The 19,374-nt window shown below is 43.4% G+C and overlaps 1 protein-coding gene across 3 annotated transcripts in view; it reads left to right on the top strand.

Annotated features, from left to right (window-relative positions):
* SHPK (sedoheptulokinase) overlaps positions 1 to 19,374 on the top strand; it is a 176,830-nt gene that overhangs the window by 54,527 nt on the left and 102,929 nt on the right. For all 3 annotated transcript variants that reach the window (XR_013608617.1, XR_013608618.1, XM_078679942.1), the window contains exon 2: positions 16,421 to 16,562. Coding sequence is in view for 1 of the 3 variants with exons in the window: in XM_078679942.1 (XP_078536068.1) it covers positions 16,421 to 16,562 (142 nt within the window). In the remaining 2 variants the exon portion in view is untranslated. The remainder of the gene's footprint in view (positions 1 to 16,420; positions 16,563 to 19,374) is intronic.

Here is a 19,374-nt window from a genome sequence, read left to right as displayed (position 1 = left end):
GGTCTGCTGGAAGCAGCAGTTCCAGTTCCGCCTAGGGACAGTCCAGGTCATTTTATGTATCAGAGGCATGGCATAAGTGCCATACTATATCTAGATTTATGGGTAGAGTATACCAAACAGTTAGAAGAAAAGTATAGATGGCCCGTATCGGGTACATGGGATGCCGAGTGCATCATGCGAGTAGAAGAAGCATTATGGAAAAAGAAAGCCAGACAGTCACAGAAAGATGCCATTGAGTTATGGCGCAAAGAATCTCATAAAAGAACCGAAAAAGAAATCAGAAAGTCAGAATTAAATAGAGAATCCTTGGAACGAGCCCAAGAAAGGGAATTAATCGAGATTGGTGAACGAGTTAAAACTGAACAGTCAGACAGACAGAGGCATGCTCTTGTTAAGGGTATGTATCCTCTTCTTGCCGAGGGCCTGCCAAAAGCGACCCCGGAGGCATCCAGTAACTTTCCGCCACCATTAGTTCCGACCAAGCTACGTCACAAACAGACCGCAGCTGATATTTTTATTTCGTCCTATTTGGACGACACAGTCCCAGAATATGCAAATCCTGTCCCCGCTCCACCAGTCCCTGTAAATCAGGCACTTCCCGTTCCTCCAGACACCGGGGTACCCCTTGCAGCACCTGCTACGGTCCCCCAGGTCCAGCCCGCCATACCAGTTCAGCCCGCATTTCAATTTCCTGCCACACTAGTACGAAGAGGATCAGTCGACGACTCTAGTTTAGGGGCCGCAGGGGGAGGTACTCCTCAAACCCCGCCGCCACACAAGCGTTTAACGACAGCCGAATTACATATGCAAGCGTCACAGCGTACGCCCAGACATCAGTCTGTAGCAGAAATAAGAAAAGCCCTTAATGAATGTGGCTATGATCCAGTCCCAGGAGAGGATAATATGGTTTTATATTCATTACGTGTAAGAAGGGTGGCCGAGTATCTAGTCACCCTACCGAATATGAAAGAAGATCTAGACAGAATATATCGTTTCATCTGTACAGGGGATGATCCAGAAAGCATTGGCGAAGTCATGTCTCAAAGAAAAGCTGAAGTCCAGCTCATGCTATTAAAGTTTCTGATTAATTGTCTAATACGAGAACAAGATTATCCGACCAAAGATCAAGCCGAAATGAGAACCCTGACAAAGTGGAGTGATAATATAGCCGAGGGTAAGCACAGAACCATCAGTGCTATGGAAAGTATGTACAAGAAAATCCGTAAAGAAATAATAAGGATACACGAACAGCGTAAAGCAGCACAAGTGAGCGAGAAAGAAAGTAACTCTGATCCTGAAGAGTTAGACGACGAGAATCCCGACAGAATAGCGTATGTAGGAAAATCTAGATTTCCAGATCGCCATTTACGCCTAGAACACAAGTCTATTTTTCATCATCCAGCACCAGAACAAGGTTCTCTAGAACAAGTGTTTCAAGCTACCGATCACATTCTGAAATCACGAATCGGTTACAGCGAGTTAAGTACCATGCATGAACAAGAACTAGCCCGATCAGCAGTCCGATGGACTACTGATTCTACCACTTTTCCAGACGAAATAGTGGCACAAATGTTTCTAAAAATGCCCCCAGCCGAGCAACGACTGGCGGGTATGTATATGATTCAGCACCTCATTACATTGTATGAGGGTCAGCACTCTGATCCAGGTCCGTTACACGATGTCCTGAATGAGTTACTCCAGTATAGATGGAAAGGTTTAGGTACCGATTTAATTAGTGTCATTCTAGAACAGCGTCACAAATATAGAACGTTTCTGAACCCGCATTTTGTTCATGTCTCACCCCCAGAAAGTAAACCATTTTACATGGAGAGACAGAATCCGTTACGAGAAGTCCACCCAGTTAGAGGAACGGGTGGCGAACTAGAACGAGTGTTTGTTTACACTCCGATTACAAAGATGGAACTCCTAGAGATGAAAAAATTAATCCCCTGTCATGATAAAGATCCAGCAGGGTTCCATAGAGAATTAAAAGACATCCTCCGTATGGGAGAATACACGTATCCAGATATAATTAAAATGTTAAAGGTTCTGCTGCCCGCAGGGGTGTATGAAAAGCTCAAGGAAAAAGAATGGGAGGTGGGAGAGAAAAAGATCGATTGGGCAGTTCTAGAAGCCGAAGACAAGGCACGAGTACCAGGTACCGGTCTTGGAGCGAAATGTAAAGAATTACCAGAATTATTAATACAAGTTTTACCTAGGTTATTGACAACTAGAAAAGAAGACTGGGATGCAATCTCAGCCTGTAAACAGAAACAAGACGAAGACATTAGTGATTTTTATTCTAGATTTGAGAAATGTTTTAGCATCAACAGTGGTCTCAAGACAAGTAGTGAGTCATACCCTCATCTTTTTGTTACTAAATTAGTCGAGAATTCAAGTCCACAAATTAAAAATCGAGTTTTGAAAGTCGAAAGTACCTGGCAAGCTAATACCCCGTCCCAGATGTTGCAGATGCTCCAATACCACCAGAATAGGATCAGGGAAGAACAAGAACACGAGAGAAAACGTATGAAAGACACGAAAATGAAAGTACTAGTTGCACAATCTGTTCCTCAAGACAGTCAGAAGAGGGGTCCGAATCAAGCCAGTCATCCTGCAGCTCCCGTTAAAGGGAACTGCAATTATTGTAAACAGCCAGGTCATTTTATAAACGAGTGTGCAGTTCTGAAACACAATATAGCCACTGGTAAGACTAAAGAAAGACCACGTCCGCCTAGACAAGAACAAGTTTCACAGACTCCTCAGTCACAGAATGCACCACAGACAGTTACAGCTCCGCAGCCTATTGCTGCAACACAGCACGTTACACAGCAGATGTACCAGTATGCACAGTCTGAGTATCCAGAGTACCAGTCATATTCATGAAACAGCCTAGAGAGGGAGGTAGGCTTGCCTCTCATCGAGATACCTGTAGATCAAGAAGGTCCCTATGTTCACAGTCAAGTATTAGGGAAAGACAGAAAGTTTTTGATTGATACAGGGGCAAGTAGGACCACTATAAGTCACGCCGAAGTTCCAGGGGCTCCGCTCTCAGGCTCAAGAAATGTTTCCCTTGGATTTTCAGGAAAACCCATTGTAAATGAAATATCAAAGCCAGTTACTCTAGAAGTAGGTCCATTGTCCCGTACTACTGATTTGTTACTTACTAAGTCCTGTCCAGAAAACCTATTAGGCATTAAAACACTGAAAGAATTAGGTGCAGTTATATGCTGTTCCCCAGAGGGAATACGTCTGTTCCTACGTGACTTTAAGGGTCACTATGTATTACGAGATTTTGATCCCAGATTGTCCAATGTTCCGCAGCATCTATGGGCGCAAGGTCCAACTGATGTTGGTTACATGCAAATCACACCCCATCGTGTGACTCTCAAGCCAGGTGTGGTGTTACCACGAATCAGACAGTACAGATTGCCACCGGAGGCTGTAGCAGCCTTATCCAAAATTATTGACGAGCTCATGGCTCAAGGAGTGGTTGTAGAAACTGACTCCAATGTATGCAATTCCCCGATCATTCCAGTCATGAAACGTACTGATCCAAATGCACCCCCAGTATATCGATTAGTGATTGACCTACGAGAACTTAATAAATGTATTATTCCTCAGTACCCAGTCGTTCCAGATATCTCTTCCCTATTGACAGCCATTGATTCCGAAGCCACGTTCTTTACTGTAATCGACCTCAAGAACGCGTTTTTCAGTGTCCCTATTCATCCAGACAGCCAGTTCCTTTTCGGATTCTGTTTAAATGGAAGGAGCTATATGTTCACACGAGCTCCTCAAGGTTTCACAGAAAGCCCTAGCATTTACAGTCAAGCACTTAAAAGACAACTAGACAACATTCACATGCCAACTGACACTGCCCTGCTCCAGTATGTCGATGATCTCCTGATCACAGCCCGTTCTGAACGTGCTTGCGAGCGAGCATCTCTTACAGTCTTGTATTTCCTAGCCGAGATGGGGCACAAGGTGTCCCCTTCGAAGCTTCAATTCTGTGTCCAGCAAGTGGTATACTTAGGACACTTACTGTCCAAGAGGGGTAGGCAGTTGACACCAGACCGTATCCAGTTAATAGCGAGTCTTCCTCAGCCCAAGACCCAGAAGGAGGTACGTGCTTTTATCGGCCTTACTTCTTACTGCAGACAATGGATTCCTCAGTATGCATTTCTAGCCAAGCCACTGATACAGTTAACGACACAGGAGGCAGCCGTATCGACTGTCCTCCCTTGGACATCTGAACATACACTCAGTTTCAATGAGTTAAAGAAAGCCCTATGCCAAGCTCCAGTTCTAGCTACACCGAACTACAGTAAGCCTTTTACACTTTTCGTCACTGAACGCGAAGGTACAGCATTATCTGTTCTCACACAAGATCAAGCAGGACAATACAAGCCCTGTGCTTATTTTTCGAGCACATTAGATCCTGTAGCCCAGGCTCTGCCTGCGTGCCTCAAGTCAGTTGCAGCCACAGCACTAGCTATCAGACAAAGTGATTCCATAGTATTAGGACACTCCCTGACAGTACAAGTTCCACACTCCGTGGAAGTTCTTTTAAACCGAACACAGACTCAGCACTTGACAATTGCACGTTTAACAGGTTATGAATTGACACTGTTCCAGCCACACATAGAAATCAGACGCTGCAACGTTTTAAATCCTGCTACATTGTTACCATCAGTTACTTCGAATTCTGCCACACATGACTGCGTGGAAGTAGTTAACATTACGACAAAGCCAAGACAAGATCTGACAGATATTCCGTTACCAGACCCCGACCTGACACTTTATGTGGATGGTTCATGTATGAGAACAAGTGCAGGAGAACTAGTCGCCGCGTATGCAGTGACTACCAACACTGAAGTTATTGAGACACACCGCATTGACACCCTGTCCGCTCAAGCAGCAGAGCTAGTTGCTCTGACACAAGCCTGCATACACGCCAAGAACTTGAAAGTTAATGTTTACACAGATTCACGTTACGCATTTGGAGTTGTACACGACTTCGGAGTGCTCTGGCAGGAGAGAGGTTTCACGACTTCTCATGGAACCAAGATTCAGCATGGTCTCCTTGTCCAAGCTCTGTTAGATGCCATACATTTACCGACATCTATCGCTATCATAAAGTGCAAAGCACATACGAAAGTTACTGACATTATTTCTCAAGGTAACGATTTAGCAGATCGCACAGCCAAGCTTACAGCACAGACTCCAGACATTCCAGTTAATCCGACACAGACACACACTCCAGATCCGACTACATGCATGACAGTTAAGGACCCTACACAAGATGTCATAGACATACAGTTACATGCTACTCCTGAAGAAATCAAGAAATGGTCCGAACAAGGAGGGGTCCAGACAGATCAAGGATGGTTAACGAAGGGTAGAGCCACATGGTTTCTCCCCGACTCTATGGTTCAAGTCATTATTAATACTGCACATAGTCCAGCACATTTAGGAGAAAAAGCTATGTTAGACAGTATCCAGAACATCTGGTTCAACAAGCATTTACGAGCTGCAGCCAAGCAGAAAGTCCGTACCTGTATGATATGTTGTCAGTTTAATCCAGGTAAAAGTGTCCTGGTGGAACAAGGTGGATTCCAGCCCCCTGACCACCCTTTTGAAGTCCTCCAGATGGATTATATTCAGATGGAACGATGTCGAGGTTTCAAGTATGTCCTTGTAGTTGTATGCGCTTTGTCCAGGTGGACAGAAGCATATCCAGTCCCAGATTACACAGCCGCGACCACTGCCAAGCAGTTGGTTCGTGAGTTTTTCCCCCGTTATGGACTCCCTAGGGTCGTATATTCTGATAACGGCCAGCCATTCTCCTCAGAGTTAATGAAGCATGTTTCCCTTTTGTTAGGGTACCAGTGGAAGTTCCATTGTGTACGCCATCCTGAAGCAGCCGGTCTCGTAGAGAGACATAACCAGACCCTGAAAATTCGCATCGCCAAAGTATGTAAAGAGAAAGGTGTGGACTGGCTAGTAGCTCTGCCAGTCGCTTTGTTCTATATGCGCATGGTCGCACATTCCAGATCAGGTCTGTCCCCGTATGAGGTCGTATTCGGCCGCCCCCCTAACATGTGGGGTACTCCTAGACCCCGAAGTATTACCGATGTTTCAAGTAATATGCTGACAGATTACCTAGCTTCCTTGATGTCTGCCCTCAACTCTTGTCGTTCACAGATTGCCGCCGCATTTCCAGACAATACCGAGGTGGCACCGCATGAAATCGTTCCAGGATCCATGGTCTTGGTCCGCAATTTTGACCGCTCAAGTCCGCTGGAGCCACGCTGGAAGGAGCCCCGACAGGTCCTCCTCGCCACCCGTACAGCCGTGAAGTTGGAGGGTCGCAAAGGCTGGGTGCACCTTTCACATATAAAGAAGTTTTATGGACTGAAACCCGTCTCAAAGAACATTTCCCAGGATTTGAAGGATTGCCAAAATATTGTTCTCAAGGACTGTCCCGCAAAAGACATTGCTACAAACCCTCCCCTGTTAGAGAAAACTCCGCAACAGGAGTATAAGTTGAAACTCCGGTCTAGTAAAATAAGTCAGCCAGTTTGATTGTCTAAGTCCTCCCCTAGGTGAAACGGTTAGACTGTTTCTGACATGTATAAAATAGACCCCCATAGTGAGATTCGATGTATTGTTTTTCTATGTTTCATATTATTTCTCAGCATTATGATTTCCTGCACCAGTTACGCATTTTACCTGTATTTCCCAGTTCTTCATGTAAATAAGTCTGCTAATGCTACAGTAGAGCATACGTTTAGTGATCTACCTCCTCATGAGCTCTCTTACCGCCTCGCTATGCGAAATAACTCTTTCATCCGCATGTTACATTATTCACACCAGACCAGCAATGCCACTAATTGTTGGGTGTGTGGCCGACTCCCCCCTTTCCAGATACCGAAGGGAGTTCTGCCACTCTTTCCTTATCCATTTTCACATAATGGTTCGTGTGGAGCATGGTCCACGTTAATGTCATCCTCAACAGATATGTCTTTTCTTAACAGTACATGTTTTCCAGACAAGCAAGGTCTTCCCCACAGAACAGGGTTAGATCTAGAAAATGAAGTGTATAATTTAGGTAACTATTCTTCGAATTTCATGGTCCTGAATGTTCAGTCTGATACTACTCCAGACTTACCTGCTATTTCAGTACTACCAGTTAAAGGCGAATTATGTGTCCGAAATAATGGTTCCGTACACGTAGGACATAGTGATTGTACTACTATTGTCAAGTATAGTGACAGTGGGAAATCTATTTTCAAAGCTTCACGTCATTCTTATTTTATTTGTGGTCAAACTGCATATGCTCGTCTGCCCCTCGATTGGGAGGGAACCTGTTACATTGCCTTCCTACTGCCACCAGTTTTCCTAGCCCCATCTGATTATCATAGAAACACACATCTAGTACACATTAGACATAGAAGGGAGTCCCCCATTGTCGATTATACTGAAACTGCCCTAGAACAGTATACAGATTTCAACAGAGGTTTCTTTTTCTTTATAGGACCTATCCAGAATAGTAAGCTAATCCGTAGGTTAACCAGAACCCTTGAAGCTGTAGTCAATGAGACTGCCTCTGCTCTAGGTAACTTAACTGAAGAGCAATCTGCTATGAGATTTGTCGTTTTACAGAATCGTCTCGTCCTTGACGTCATACTGGCCGATAGGGGCGGGGCCTGTAGAGTCATCGGATCTAGTTGCTGCATTTTCATTCCAAATAACGCGCCGTCTGTTTATTCAGCTATAACCAGACTCCATAAAATTGCCCATCTGTTACACCAAGATCCAGGCACCTGGACATGGTCCGGTTGGTTCTGGAATATAATTTCTGCCTGGGGATGGAAAGTCTTGTCCTTTCTAGGTATTGCAGTAGCGATCATATTCAGCTGCTGCCTCTGTATACAATGTGGCCCTGCGATTTGCGGCATCTGTGCTACCTCTTGTATTCCTAGTCCCAAGCCCCGTTCTAAATCCCGTTCCAGGATAATTCGAGACGAGCAAATAATACTGTATGAAATGATAGATGGTATCATGAATATTGATGTTTCCTGATGGAAACGTAGTGACAAGGAGGGAATGTGGAAAAGTAAATTTTGCCATGTTCTGTGTCCCTACGTGTCATCCATCATATGTTATGTGTGCATGATTAAATATGCATATGCATTCCCTATGTTCGATTAATGACGCAATTACAGTTGTGTCCACCTCTAGTATGCCAGTTTCCAGTTCTCGTGAATACTACGAATATCAGGCCTATGTAAAGTTACGTTGCCACGTTTCTCAGTGTGCACGTTATTCCATTGTAAAGTCCCCGTTTCTAGGCCTCAAAAGGGCCTGGACACCAGATTCAGCTCCTGTCTCCTGAAGCCTCGCTGAGGAGCGATACAGCCCCCACCTGTATCCTCGACCCTTCACTTGCTTCCTGCCTCGCAGTGCCCGGCTCACCCTGGCTCTGCCTCTGAGTCTGCCAAGAATATGTTATGATTCCAGTTATCAGTTCAGTCCTCCTTCTCTGCATTCCTAAAGCTACTGAATCGCATCGATAGTTTCCGTCATTGTCTAGCCTTCACGTCTCCACGTTAGAGAAATACTGCATTTAATGGTCATTTAATATTCTTCATCACGCACTACATGTAGAATAATGCATGGTCCAGTCTTAGAATCAAGTTAGCCTTTCCCCTCCTGACTTCTAGTTTATATCAACATGTTCTCTAAACATCAGATACTAGATACTGTTTAGGTACATGTCGCCCTGACTCTCCAGACTTCAGTCTCTGCTCCTAGCACAGAGTTCGAAGCCCCCAGCTTCTCCTAGTAACACATCATTGCTAGTTTGCGCGCACCATCAGGTTAGAGGTCCCGGCTCCTCAGGTAGCCCCCTCCATGGTTTCCGCCCCATTCATGACATATTCTGTTACGTTTGCATCACATGTTTATGTATACGCCCTGTTACACCTCTTTTCACCCTTATCTTTCGCGACTGCTACGCATCACGCCTATTGCTCCACCCACTGCTACGCCTATTGCAATGTAATGCTATGTGTTTGCGTTATGTATATATGATCGTGCACTGTTATTAAAGGTTCACCTCCTTGTCCCGATTCTGCCCCCCGGCAGCGCTGCCATCCTATTCCTGTGCAGGTGGTCCTGTTCCTGTCCTTTATGCTGTAATAAACCTGCAAAACTCCTGCTACCTCGAATCTTGACTCTTATTTATTGAGCTATCTGTTATTCATTTATGCATTCAAAAATAGGGTATTATTTATTTATTTACCACAAATGGAAAAAGATTTATCTGTATGCCCAGATACTTGAAGCTCATCCGCACTAGCAGGGGCGTGTCTCTGTCCAATCACTGTGGAGTATCTCTGGACAAAGGGAGTAATAGGGGCCTATCCCAGTTGATCTCGTAGCCACAGAAACTGCAAAAAAGCTAAAGAATGTGGAGCAGCCTGGCTACTGTGCTGTATGGTCTGGTGGCAAATAGGAGGATATAATCCTCATACAGTGAGATTCGTTCTTCCCATTCGCAAGGCCTCCAATGCCTCTCATCATGTGATCCGCCCTTACCCATGCTGCCAGCGATCCAGTGCCAGCGCAAAAAGCATCGGGATAGGGGGCACCCCTGTCTTGTCCTTTCCCTGTGTAAATGCTCTAGACCCTATCTCGTTTACCCTTACTCTCGCCTACGGTTTTCTTAACAATAACCTGACCCAACTGATAAATCCTTACCCAAATCCTAATTTCTCGAGTACAGCAAAGAGGTACGGCCGTTCAATGCTGTCGAATGCCATTTGGGCATCTAGCGAGATCAAGATGGCCTCTTCCCCTCGTCTGTCTTGGATCATATGTAGAACCCCATATAGGTGCCTTAGATTTAATCTAGTGCTTCTCTGTGGTATAAAGCCTGACTGGTCTGGATGCACCACTGAGGTTATCACTGTGGACAGCCGCGATGCCTGAACTTTCACCAAACCTTAACCTCCAGGTTGAGTAGGGATATGGACCTATGAGAGCCACATTGCCCCGGGGGTTTCCCCTGTATAGGAATAGTTACTATTAGGGCTGTACGCTGACTCTCTGGCAGGCATCCCTTATCTTTTGCTGCCTGGAACATGCAAAGCATATATTTCGCTGCTATACTAGCCACCCATCCCATACTTCTAAGACAGTTTTCACTGGTATAGCCAAGCTAAATAGGTATTGTGTAGTCTATGCTGTTCATCAAGCCTCACAAGACCCCAAGGGAATCTGCCCATAATTTGATGGTCCATCAATAGCCACTTTTTATTTGGTTTTCTACCAACCCATTCTACCACCACTTGCAGGTGTGCTCCCTGATGGCATTTAAGTATGTTGAAGCATGCCATCCCTTTGGCCTTTGAAAATAAATTAAACAGTGTTTCCATTTCTCCACCTATTTGCAGGTAGAATAATGTATAAACTTCTCAGGTATAGATGGGATACCAGAGGACTGGACAAATGCCTCCCAGTCCTTTGAATCCTTCTGCCTGTCAAAATGTTGTGATTAAAAAAAAGTCCTAATGAGGCCTTGCTTATCTCTTTCCCTAAGAGCCCCCCCCCCCATCACGATCCCTTAACTACCTAATGTGAGTTTTTGTCCTCTTGATCTGAAGATGGCATGCCAAATAGGGCCTGTTTTGTATCCCCTCTTGTTTTAATTTCATTAATGCCATTTTTGCTCTGTTTGTAACTACAGATAGCTAGCCCAGTACCATTCCTACTTTAATTGCTTACGATTAGGGGACAGTGTGATTGTCCAGTTTCCCTAAAGTCGTTTTCTCTAAAAGTTTACTTTCTGTGAGCACCTGTCTCTTTCGTCTCTCAGATAAGGCTACTGCTGCTCCCCTTATTTTTTGCCTCAAATGCTTCCCCAAGAGCTGCAGGGCAGTCATCAAACAGCCCTATGTTTAACCTGCATGTCCCTTTGGGTTGTGTTACTGTGCACTATTCATGTCACCTCTATGTATACATGGTCTGGTGGGGAAATCATTTCATTATCCACCACTTACAGATGAGAAAATGTAATCTATGCTTGAGTAAGACGCATGCCCATATGATTAAAAGGTGTAATCCCTCTTTTCAGTATGAAGAGCCCTCCAAGCGTATTTTAAATACAGTTCCCTTATTTTGCCATTCAGACTTTTAGGGGCTTATTGTGATGTCGGTGGTCCCGCTACGTTGGTGGTGGACCGCTGGATTCTGATCTGGTGGTCAGAGGCAGTGGGCAGAGGGACCGACCGCTGCTTTTCCTGTCGGTGCAGCGGACGGACAGTAATCCCTACAATAGGGGCGGTACCTGCTCAGGCACTGCTGTAGGGATTACAATGCCCTTAATATGTGTTTGATGTAACTGTCTTGTTGAATCCAGCAGTGCAGAAAAAATATAGGTGTAAAGGAACACCTTTGTGAATCTTGGAAACTGCCAGCTTCCTACCATTCAGAAGCGACCTGCTTCATTATCCCCTGACCTTTTGCCTTAGGGATGAATTAAGCTCACTCCGTGCAAGGGGATAAACATCTCTTCGGTATATTGCAGTACAGAAGTTGCTTTCTCTGTTGTGCTGTACTGGAGCCTCTTTTTCCATTATGTTGGGAAATGCTAGACCTAACGCCCAGTATAAAAACACACAAAATTTCTGTTTATTTTATGTCCACTCTACAGGGATTGTTAGCATAGCATAATACAGACAGGAACTTCTGATAAAAGTGATGTGTGTGAATTAATGGGAAATTAGAAATGAGAAACTACATTGGAGGAAAATAAAAGATGCAAAACCCAGGAAAGACAAATTTGAAGAAATACAAAAAAACGAAAACTAAGGGAAATATTTTAAAGGAAAAATGATTGTAAGGAAAAATCCAAAATTACTTTAAACTTGGGTGGAATTTTGGTTACCAGGGTTTTTTTTTGGGTTCAAGGATGGATAATGTTCAGGGTGATGAGTTGTTTTTAGATGTTAGGACTAATTGGAGTGTAGGCATACAAAGAGGTTTTTAGGATTCCGATATGGGTGTAGTGAAGGCACTGTGATACGTTTTAGGGTTCGCTGAGGAGTGGTGTACTGAGTGATTTTATGGTTCAGGGATGGTGGCGTTTTGGCGTAGAAAGATGTTTTAGGCTTCAGGGATGAGTGTAGTTTAGATGTGGTCAGGATTTTTAAGGGGCAGAGATTTATTGGGTTAGGGGCTGTGTGGCGTAAGCGATGGGTGGTGTTTTCGAATGGTCATGAGTCAGCAAATTCAAAAGATCCAAGGTGATTGACAATGTAAAAGATATAAATAGGAAATAATGTTCCCTGAAGTAAACCACTGAAATAAATATCTCCAACAAAACTGTTTCTGAAAGAAAGACCTGCAACCATTGCATTTACATTTAAAAAAGAAATGTTCAAATGCCTATTTCAACCAAAACAACATTCTATGAATTAGTTTTGACAAAAAGGTAAGTCAGTCAGTCACACAGCTTTATTCGATCTTTTTAAGACGGATCATATAAGCACAAGTCTAAAAATTCCAATACAATATATACACATATATACACATTTAAAATAAGAATTAAACAGTTGCAGTGATCCGGGTAAATTCATATAAACGTTTGTGAAAAAAGCAGTTCAGAATTTAAAATTAATGAATTAGTTGTTGCTACTAAAATGTCATCCCACCTTTTTCCTCTTCCTAAGACAAGCCCACAAAAATGAAGCAACAGAACAGCATACAAATGGATCCGGTAGAGTTTTTAAAAAGTACATAGCCACCCGGCACTGCCTAAAATTGTTGTACCTCAGGATTGGGAGTATGCATTTTTTCCTTTCCTCTGTGTAGGTCTGGCAAAATAATACAATGTGTAGATCTGACTGTACTGCGTAGTTGTTACAGGGACAGGGTAAGAGGTCTGCTAATTTATATTTATTTTGGGGGTATCCCAGGAGTAGCGGGATCATGTTCATGCGTAAACGCAAAAGGATAAATCTGTGTTGCGCATTATTTATGGGTGATAAATACTGAAAACCTTCCCCCGATCTTGGTGGTACCACATCATAAAGAATGGAGGAATGTAGATGTAGATGTAGTTGAGCTTATATAGCGCACAGCTACCCGCAGTGGGTTTCCCGGCGCTTGCTTAGGGAACCCTTCCTGGTATTCCCCTGTGAATACGTTCCTTTTCTCTTTGGGCATACTTTGATCTCTTAATGAATAAATGTTATTCTTTCCTTTGAAACCTTTTTGCAGGACTCAGGGTCCCAAAATAATTCTCCCATCCTTAATGCTTTCAGATGGACCTCTTTGTAATTTAACCATCCAATTCTTTTATAATAATCTAATTTACAACAGTCATTGATAATAGTTTGTGTCAAATCCACTGTAGACCTCCGCCATACTGATAGCCACAACAAGACTGGAGCCAGTCTTATATTGTCGCTCAAATAAGGAAGCCCCAATTCGCAGTGTAAAATATGATTTGGGGCTGATTGCGGTAAGGACACACGGTTTTTAAAAAAGTAGTCTTCTATTTGTTGTAGCGGTGCAACGTTAGCCATACCCCACACTCCTGCCCCATATAGTGCAGCGGACTTTGTTTTAGCTGAATATATATTCTTCATTGCATCAAGTGGGCTGCCTCCCAACTTGGAGTGGTCTTTATCAAAAATCACTCCAAGGTATGCAAAGGAGTCGACTGTCTCGATTTTCTTGCCTGCCAACTGGAAATGGGGATGTTTCTCACCTCTTGCGGCTCCAGACACAATTATAAATGATTTCGATTCATTAACCTTTAGGTCAAGGGAGGCCATAAAGGGGGAGTAGGCTGTGATTAGCGTTTGTAGGGCTAAGCCCGATCTGGCCATCAATACCGCGTCGTCAGCGTACGCCAGAATCGGAAGAGGGATCTGATCAAATTTAGGCACATCCACCGGTAGAGCAGACAGGGCGGACTCTACCCCGTTCGTATAGATTGAAAAAAGGTACGGGGCAAGAACACAACTCTGTCTTACTCCCTTTTCGACTTTAAAGAGGCGAGTGCACTCCCCCTTCCTGCCATACCTTACACAGGCAGTGGCATTGGCGTACAACTGGCGTATGAAACTAATTATTGGTAGATCGATACCCATGCCCTCCATCATGGACCACAACCTCGGGTGTGACACACAGTCAAAGGCCGAGGTTAGGTCCATGAAGGCCATGTACAGTTTTCCAGCTTTTGCCTTCGTGTATTTCCCTATAGTTAGGGAGAGGTTTAAACACTGATCAACCGACCCCATTCCTCTACGAAACCCGTATTGCACCTTCATAAAAACATTATGCGATTCGGCCCAGTCCTCCAATCTGGCCAAGAGTACCCAGCCCATACGTTTGGCAGTAGTGTCAAGGAGGGATATGGGACGATAGTTCTTTGGGGATCCCCTGTCACCTTTTTTAAAAATGAGCACAATTACTCTTGTTCCAAGAGAGAGGTGGGCCTACTATCTGGATGCTATTAAAAATGTTTGTAAGTAAAGGCACCCACATATTATAATTCTGCTGAAAGAGGTCAATTGGAACTCCATCTGGCCCAGGCGCCTTACCTGGGGTGCAGGCTTCCAACGCCTTCCTTATCTCTAATACAGAGAAAAAGGTAAATGCCATTCATTCTGAAAATTTCCATTAAGCAGTTTAGATAAAATGGCTTTTCAGTAATGGTATCCCATGAAATTGGTCTTCTATAAAATCACCTTCAACCCCTCTATAAGAGCAAGAACTGCAACCATACTGATTTTCTAGCTGAAGGAACGGTGCTTACTTCTCAGGCCCATAAATGTGGCAAGGGTAAGTATTTGGTCGGAAGAATTAATGGGTTCTTTTGGATTTCTTCGATTAAGTATAGGCTTACGGTAAGAGATTCATTTTGTTCTGCTCAATTGCATACATTTCTGGAGCTTAAAACTGAAGTGTTAACGTGGAAATGCAAAACTTGTGGAAGTTGTGTTGTATAGTAACATTTATTTGGCTACTTGTAACGTTTAGCTTTTTTCGAGGAATGTGTCAAGTGGGAGAGGACGAGTTTACGAATAAGGTGAAGAAAAAATGATAAACTTAAATTTGATTTACTGCATTCAAATTTCAAAAGTACTTTATTCGGTTTACATTTTAAGAAACCATAAAAGTTACACATTCCGGGATACAATACAAACACATAATATACATTGCCCTTCGTCAAGACAAGAATGATAATTTGATTTCAACGTAGACATGGTGGAGGGGGGCATCGGTAAAGTCCAATTTAAAATTAGATAAATAAAAAACATAAAAACACTATATCCAATTAAAAATCTAAACATTTTCTATATTTCATTGCACATTTTAGAAAACCGGCCACAAAGGGGATACAGTCAAGTTTTAACAATTGCAAATAAAAAAGGGCTGGACGTGCTTGCACACAATTTAACTTTTTTTAAATAGGTTTTAAGTAAAGTAAAGGGTGCTGGGCATATCATAATATTTACAGAGGAACATGAAGTGAAGCAAGTCCTAAGGAGACTTATTGTCGCAGCCACAGGATGCTAACACTTTCCCTTTGTGGCTTCCCCTTGGTACTGCTAATAAAATATGAAAGAGATTCATTCTGAACCTGATAAGTAAAAAACGCTTGTATGCTGGTATTGGCAAAGTTAAATATAGTTAAATATAGTTCCATGTCTTGGGAGGTTTTAAGCATCAAGTGCAACCGTACACTGGGCTTCAACAGTTCTTTCTTCTGCCTTCAAGATTTCATGGTTCAATAAATTTGTAAGTTTATTTATGGAAAAATGATATCTTAATCTACATCCAGTTTATCCAACAGAAATTACAGATTATTCTGTGCCCCGAAAATGTCTTAATATGGCCATCTAGACACGTACTGTCGACTTTTTTAAAGTTGGGTGTTAGTCAGGACTGGCAATTGAACAATCACCTAGAATGATCTTGATGATTTTCGCTTTAGGCATAGTTCTGGAGGTTGCGCCAGGCTTTGACACAAGAAATTAACTTTTAAGAAACCGAGTAGTGATTTTGTTATCCATGTATGACTATCAACTGTCAAGATGATTTGTATGAAGAAATATGGAACGATTTAATGATCTGCTATTCCAGTGACCCCATCTAGGGTACTGTCACTGTAAATCGTTTTCGAATTCTGTATCACCCTGTCCTACTTGTGTGGCATGCTATCCGTAGCTACTTTTCTGACTTGCAAATACTTTGAAATAAACTTCTAAAAGTTATTCTTTTTCATTCCATTCTTGGCATTGTGTTGCACTTGATGTAATTATATAATGATTGTATTTTGACAGTAGTTAGTTCAATGAAATTGTTGTTTACCAAAGAGAACACTTATCTTTTGCAGGGGAATGAGCAGGATGTCCAGAAGATTGTGGCAGCTTTGACCGAGTGCTTGACTGCTTTATCTGGAGAGCTGCTTCAGCGGGTGACGAGCATTGGGATTTCAGGACAGATGCATGGTGTTGTGTTTTGGAAAATAAACCAAGGTACAGTAAGACGCAGCAGTAAAAAATACACATGCAATCTCATTCGAGTATTAGAAGGCTTTCTGTAACCCACATATGTGAAATATAAACTATCATTCATTAGGCCTATTCTGCTGTGGCATCCGAATGTATACTCTCATGCAGCTTTCAGTTCTGACGACAAAAAATATAATTTAGCACAATAAGGAGTGCAACTGACACTCAGAAAAAGTAAAACAAAGAAGGAATGACTCTTATTTTTAGACTCCCCTTCACATTGCGGCTTTTGGACATGGACTAGTACTCCTTTTCTTTGGCAGTGGTTCTTGTTCTCTTGAGTAGCTTGATACCTTTGTAGGTCGATATATATATATGTATATGTGTGTATATATATATATATATATATATATATATATGTGTGTGTGTGTATTTTTTTGTGTGGGCTTACAGCCCGCCCACTGCTTGCATTTGTTTGTTTCAGTGTCCTTCAAAAATACTTGCTGCTAGCGGTCAGTCCTTCCTCTTGTCCCTCTTTTTTTAGGTCGTGCATGAGCCAGCATGCAAGTGCTGCTCTGCGAAGCGCTGTTGTAGTTCACTACGCGCTGTTGTAGTTCACTACGTAGAGAAGCTTCGCCCAATCCCCCGCCCTTATTTTTCATTGGCTTGTGTGTTTGTCCTCTGTAAATGTTGTCTTCTGACTCATTATGAGGCTTGTTAGTCCCTCCTTAGTACAGCCATGTAGTCATTTGTATCCTCCCATGGCTACTGGCCCCTTTACTTGGTTATTACACGGAGCGTGTGCTATTTGCTTTTGGAGCCAGAGCCTGCCACAGGAGACGTACCAAGTAACTGTGTGTTTTGGTGCCTTCTACCCCCCTACCGTTGTCATGCCATCTTCCCTCTTCCACCTTCCCTCCCATTGTCTGTGCCTTCTCCTCTCCTCCCTCTCCCCACCCGCACTCCTGTTGTCCGTACTTTCTCCCACCGCCCTTTCTCCCTCCCTACCAATGTCCATGCCTTCTCCCCCCCTCCGCCCTCCCTCCCGTTGTCCGTAATGCCAAGTTGCCAACCATTTGAAATGCAATTGGTCTCGCGTAAATTGGAGACCTATTGCATTGCAAGTGCTTGTTTGTCTTTGTTTCCTCCCACAGAGCAGTTACTAACATCGGTATCCTTACGCCTTGGTTGTTTATCTGTTCTTTAGGGGACTATTTTGGCACCTCCTGTTCCCCGGCTACAAAAGGCCTCATGTCCATGAAACTACTTGTTTTGCCTCTGCAGTGCTCCCCATTACCTACGGCCTCAGCCTCTGCTCAGACCGGGTGTGCCCGAGTCAGTTTCACGCTCCGATCGAGCACGCACTCCACCTTACCCCCAGGCTCAAGCAATGACGACCTTGCAGGCTCCTGTGTTTTTTGTCATTCCTCGGTGCCCCCAGGGCCAAAGCAGGTATCCACATCCGTCTGCCCTTGTGGTGCAGAGGGATTCCCTGGGACCGACGCACATGTCTACATGTACATGTTGTGTTTAAAAGGCCAGCATTCTTTAATGGTGCCCACACGCTTGTTATCTAGTGTGGCCAAAGTGAGTGTGCAGACGCTTTAGTTTTTCTTTCGCTTCCTTGTTATATTTTGAACCTGATGCCTGTTACATGAGTACTTCTGCGCCAGTTTCGAAACTCACACAAATTGTCACTGTGGCTCGCTCTCCAGCAGGAAACCATATGTGGTACATTTCAATATCTATATACATATTGCATTTATTTGCTTTTGAGCTAAAATCTGTCATTTAAATTACTCACTCTGCTTTTAAGAGCTTTGTAGGCATGGCCAGATTAAGCACGAATTTACGTTTTCAAGCCACGCCCTTAATTACTTAGGCCACACCGCATACAGAGAACCCCGCCCCTTCCTGCAGCTAATTTTATCATCCAATTTAAAGTCCTGATTATAGTTAAGCATATATAAAAGATGCAAATCATTGTCTACGTGTAGTCCTACTTCTGTATCTGTTTTTGCTCTTTATTTGCTTTAAAGAAATGTTGCACTTTTAGCCCAGATGTATCCCAATGCAGGAAGAACCACAACTAGAAATACGGAACACATATGCACAATAACAGGTCCCAGTGTGTGCTGTTTACAACTAACATCAGCTATTGTGCAAGGACTTGAAAGTAGTAATCTGTAGTGTGACCATCCATCACTGACTAGCTTTCTCAACAATCCAAGCGTGACACTCTGTGCACGCTGCTCACAAATTGGTGGAGCTGCCCTCCAGGAATGACTACAAGTACCTTCAGGCTGTAATGTCCTGGTCTCCTATTGGTTCTAGATTTTAGGGCTAGTGTTGTGATTGGATAGTGTTAGGGCTAGGGTTCCCATTGGCTGAAGGGGTCACCTGAATACTAGGGCTATAAAAGGCCAGGGTTAGGGCGTCTCAGCCCCAGGGTTGAGGCTAATGGCGGAGAGGACAAGGGCAGTTGCCTGTTTGAGCCTGTTCGAGACTGGCCAGGGCCAGAAATGCTGTGCATCATCTGACACCTCTTTTACTATACCAATCCCCTAAAACAAACCTTTCTAAACTCTTCCCTATGACTCCTCCCCTCCAAAACTCCTTTTTACTCATCCAAAAGCCTCCTCCTAATGCTAAAAACTAACAAAAAAATAAATAAATAAATCTTTCACTCTTTTATCCCTCAACTATCCTCTTCAATCAAAATTATTGGACTAACATGTTCACTTCTCAAATTCCATAGTCAACTATAGTAATTCACCACTAATCCTTTATGGGTTCCGGAGTGGCGTGCTACTCGCCAGAAAAGCGCTTCAACACC

This window comes from Lissotriton helveticus, chromosome 3_1 (assembly GCF_964261635.1).
Source record: "Lissotriton helveticus chromosome 3_1, aLisHel1.1, whole genome shotgun sequence".
Classification (NCBI taxonomy): domain Eukaryota; kingdom Metazoa; phylum Chordata; class Amphibia; order Caudata; family Salamandridae; genus Lissotriton; species Lissotriton helveticus.
This window is presented reverse-complemented; position numbering and strand designations above follow the sequence as displayed.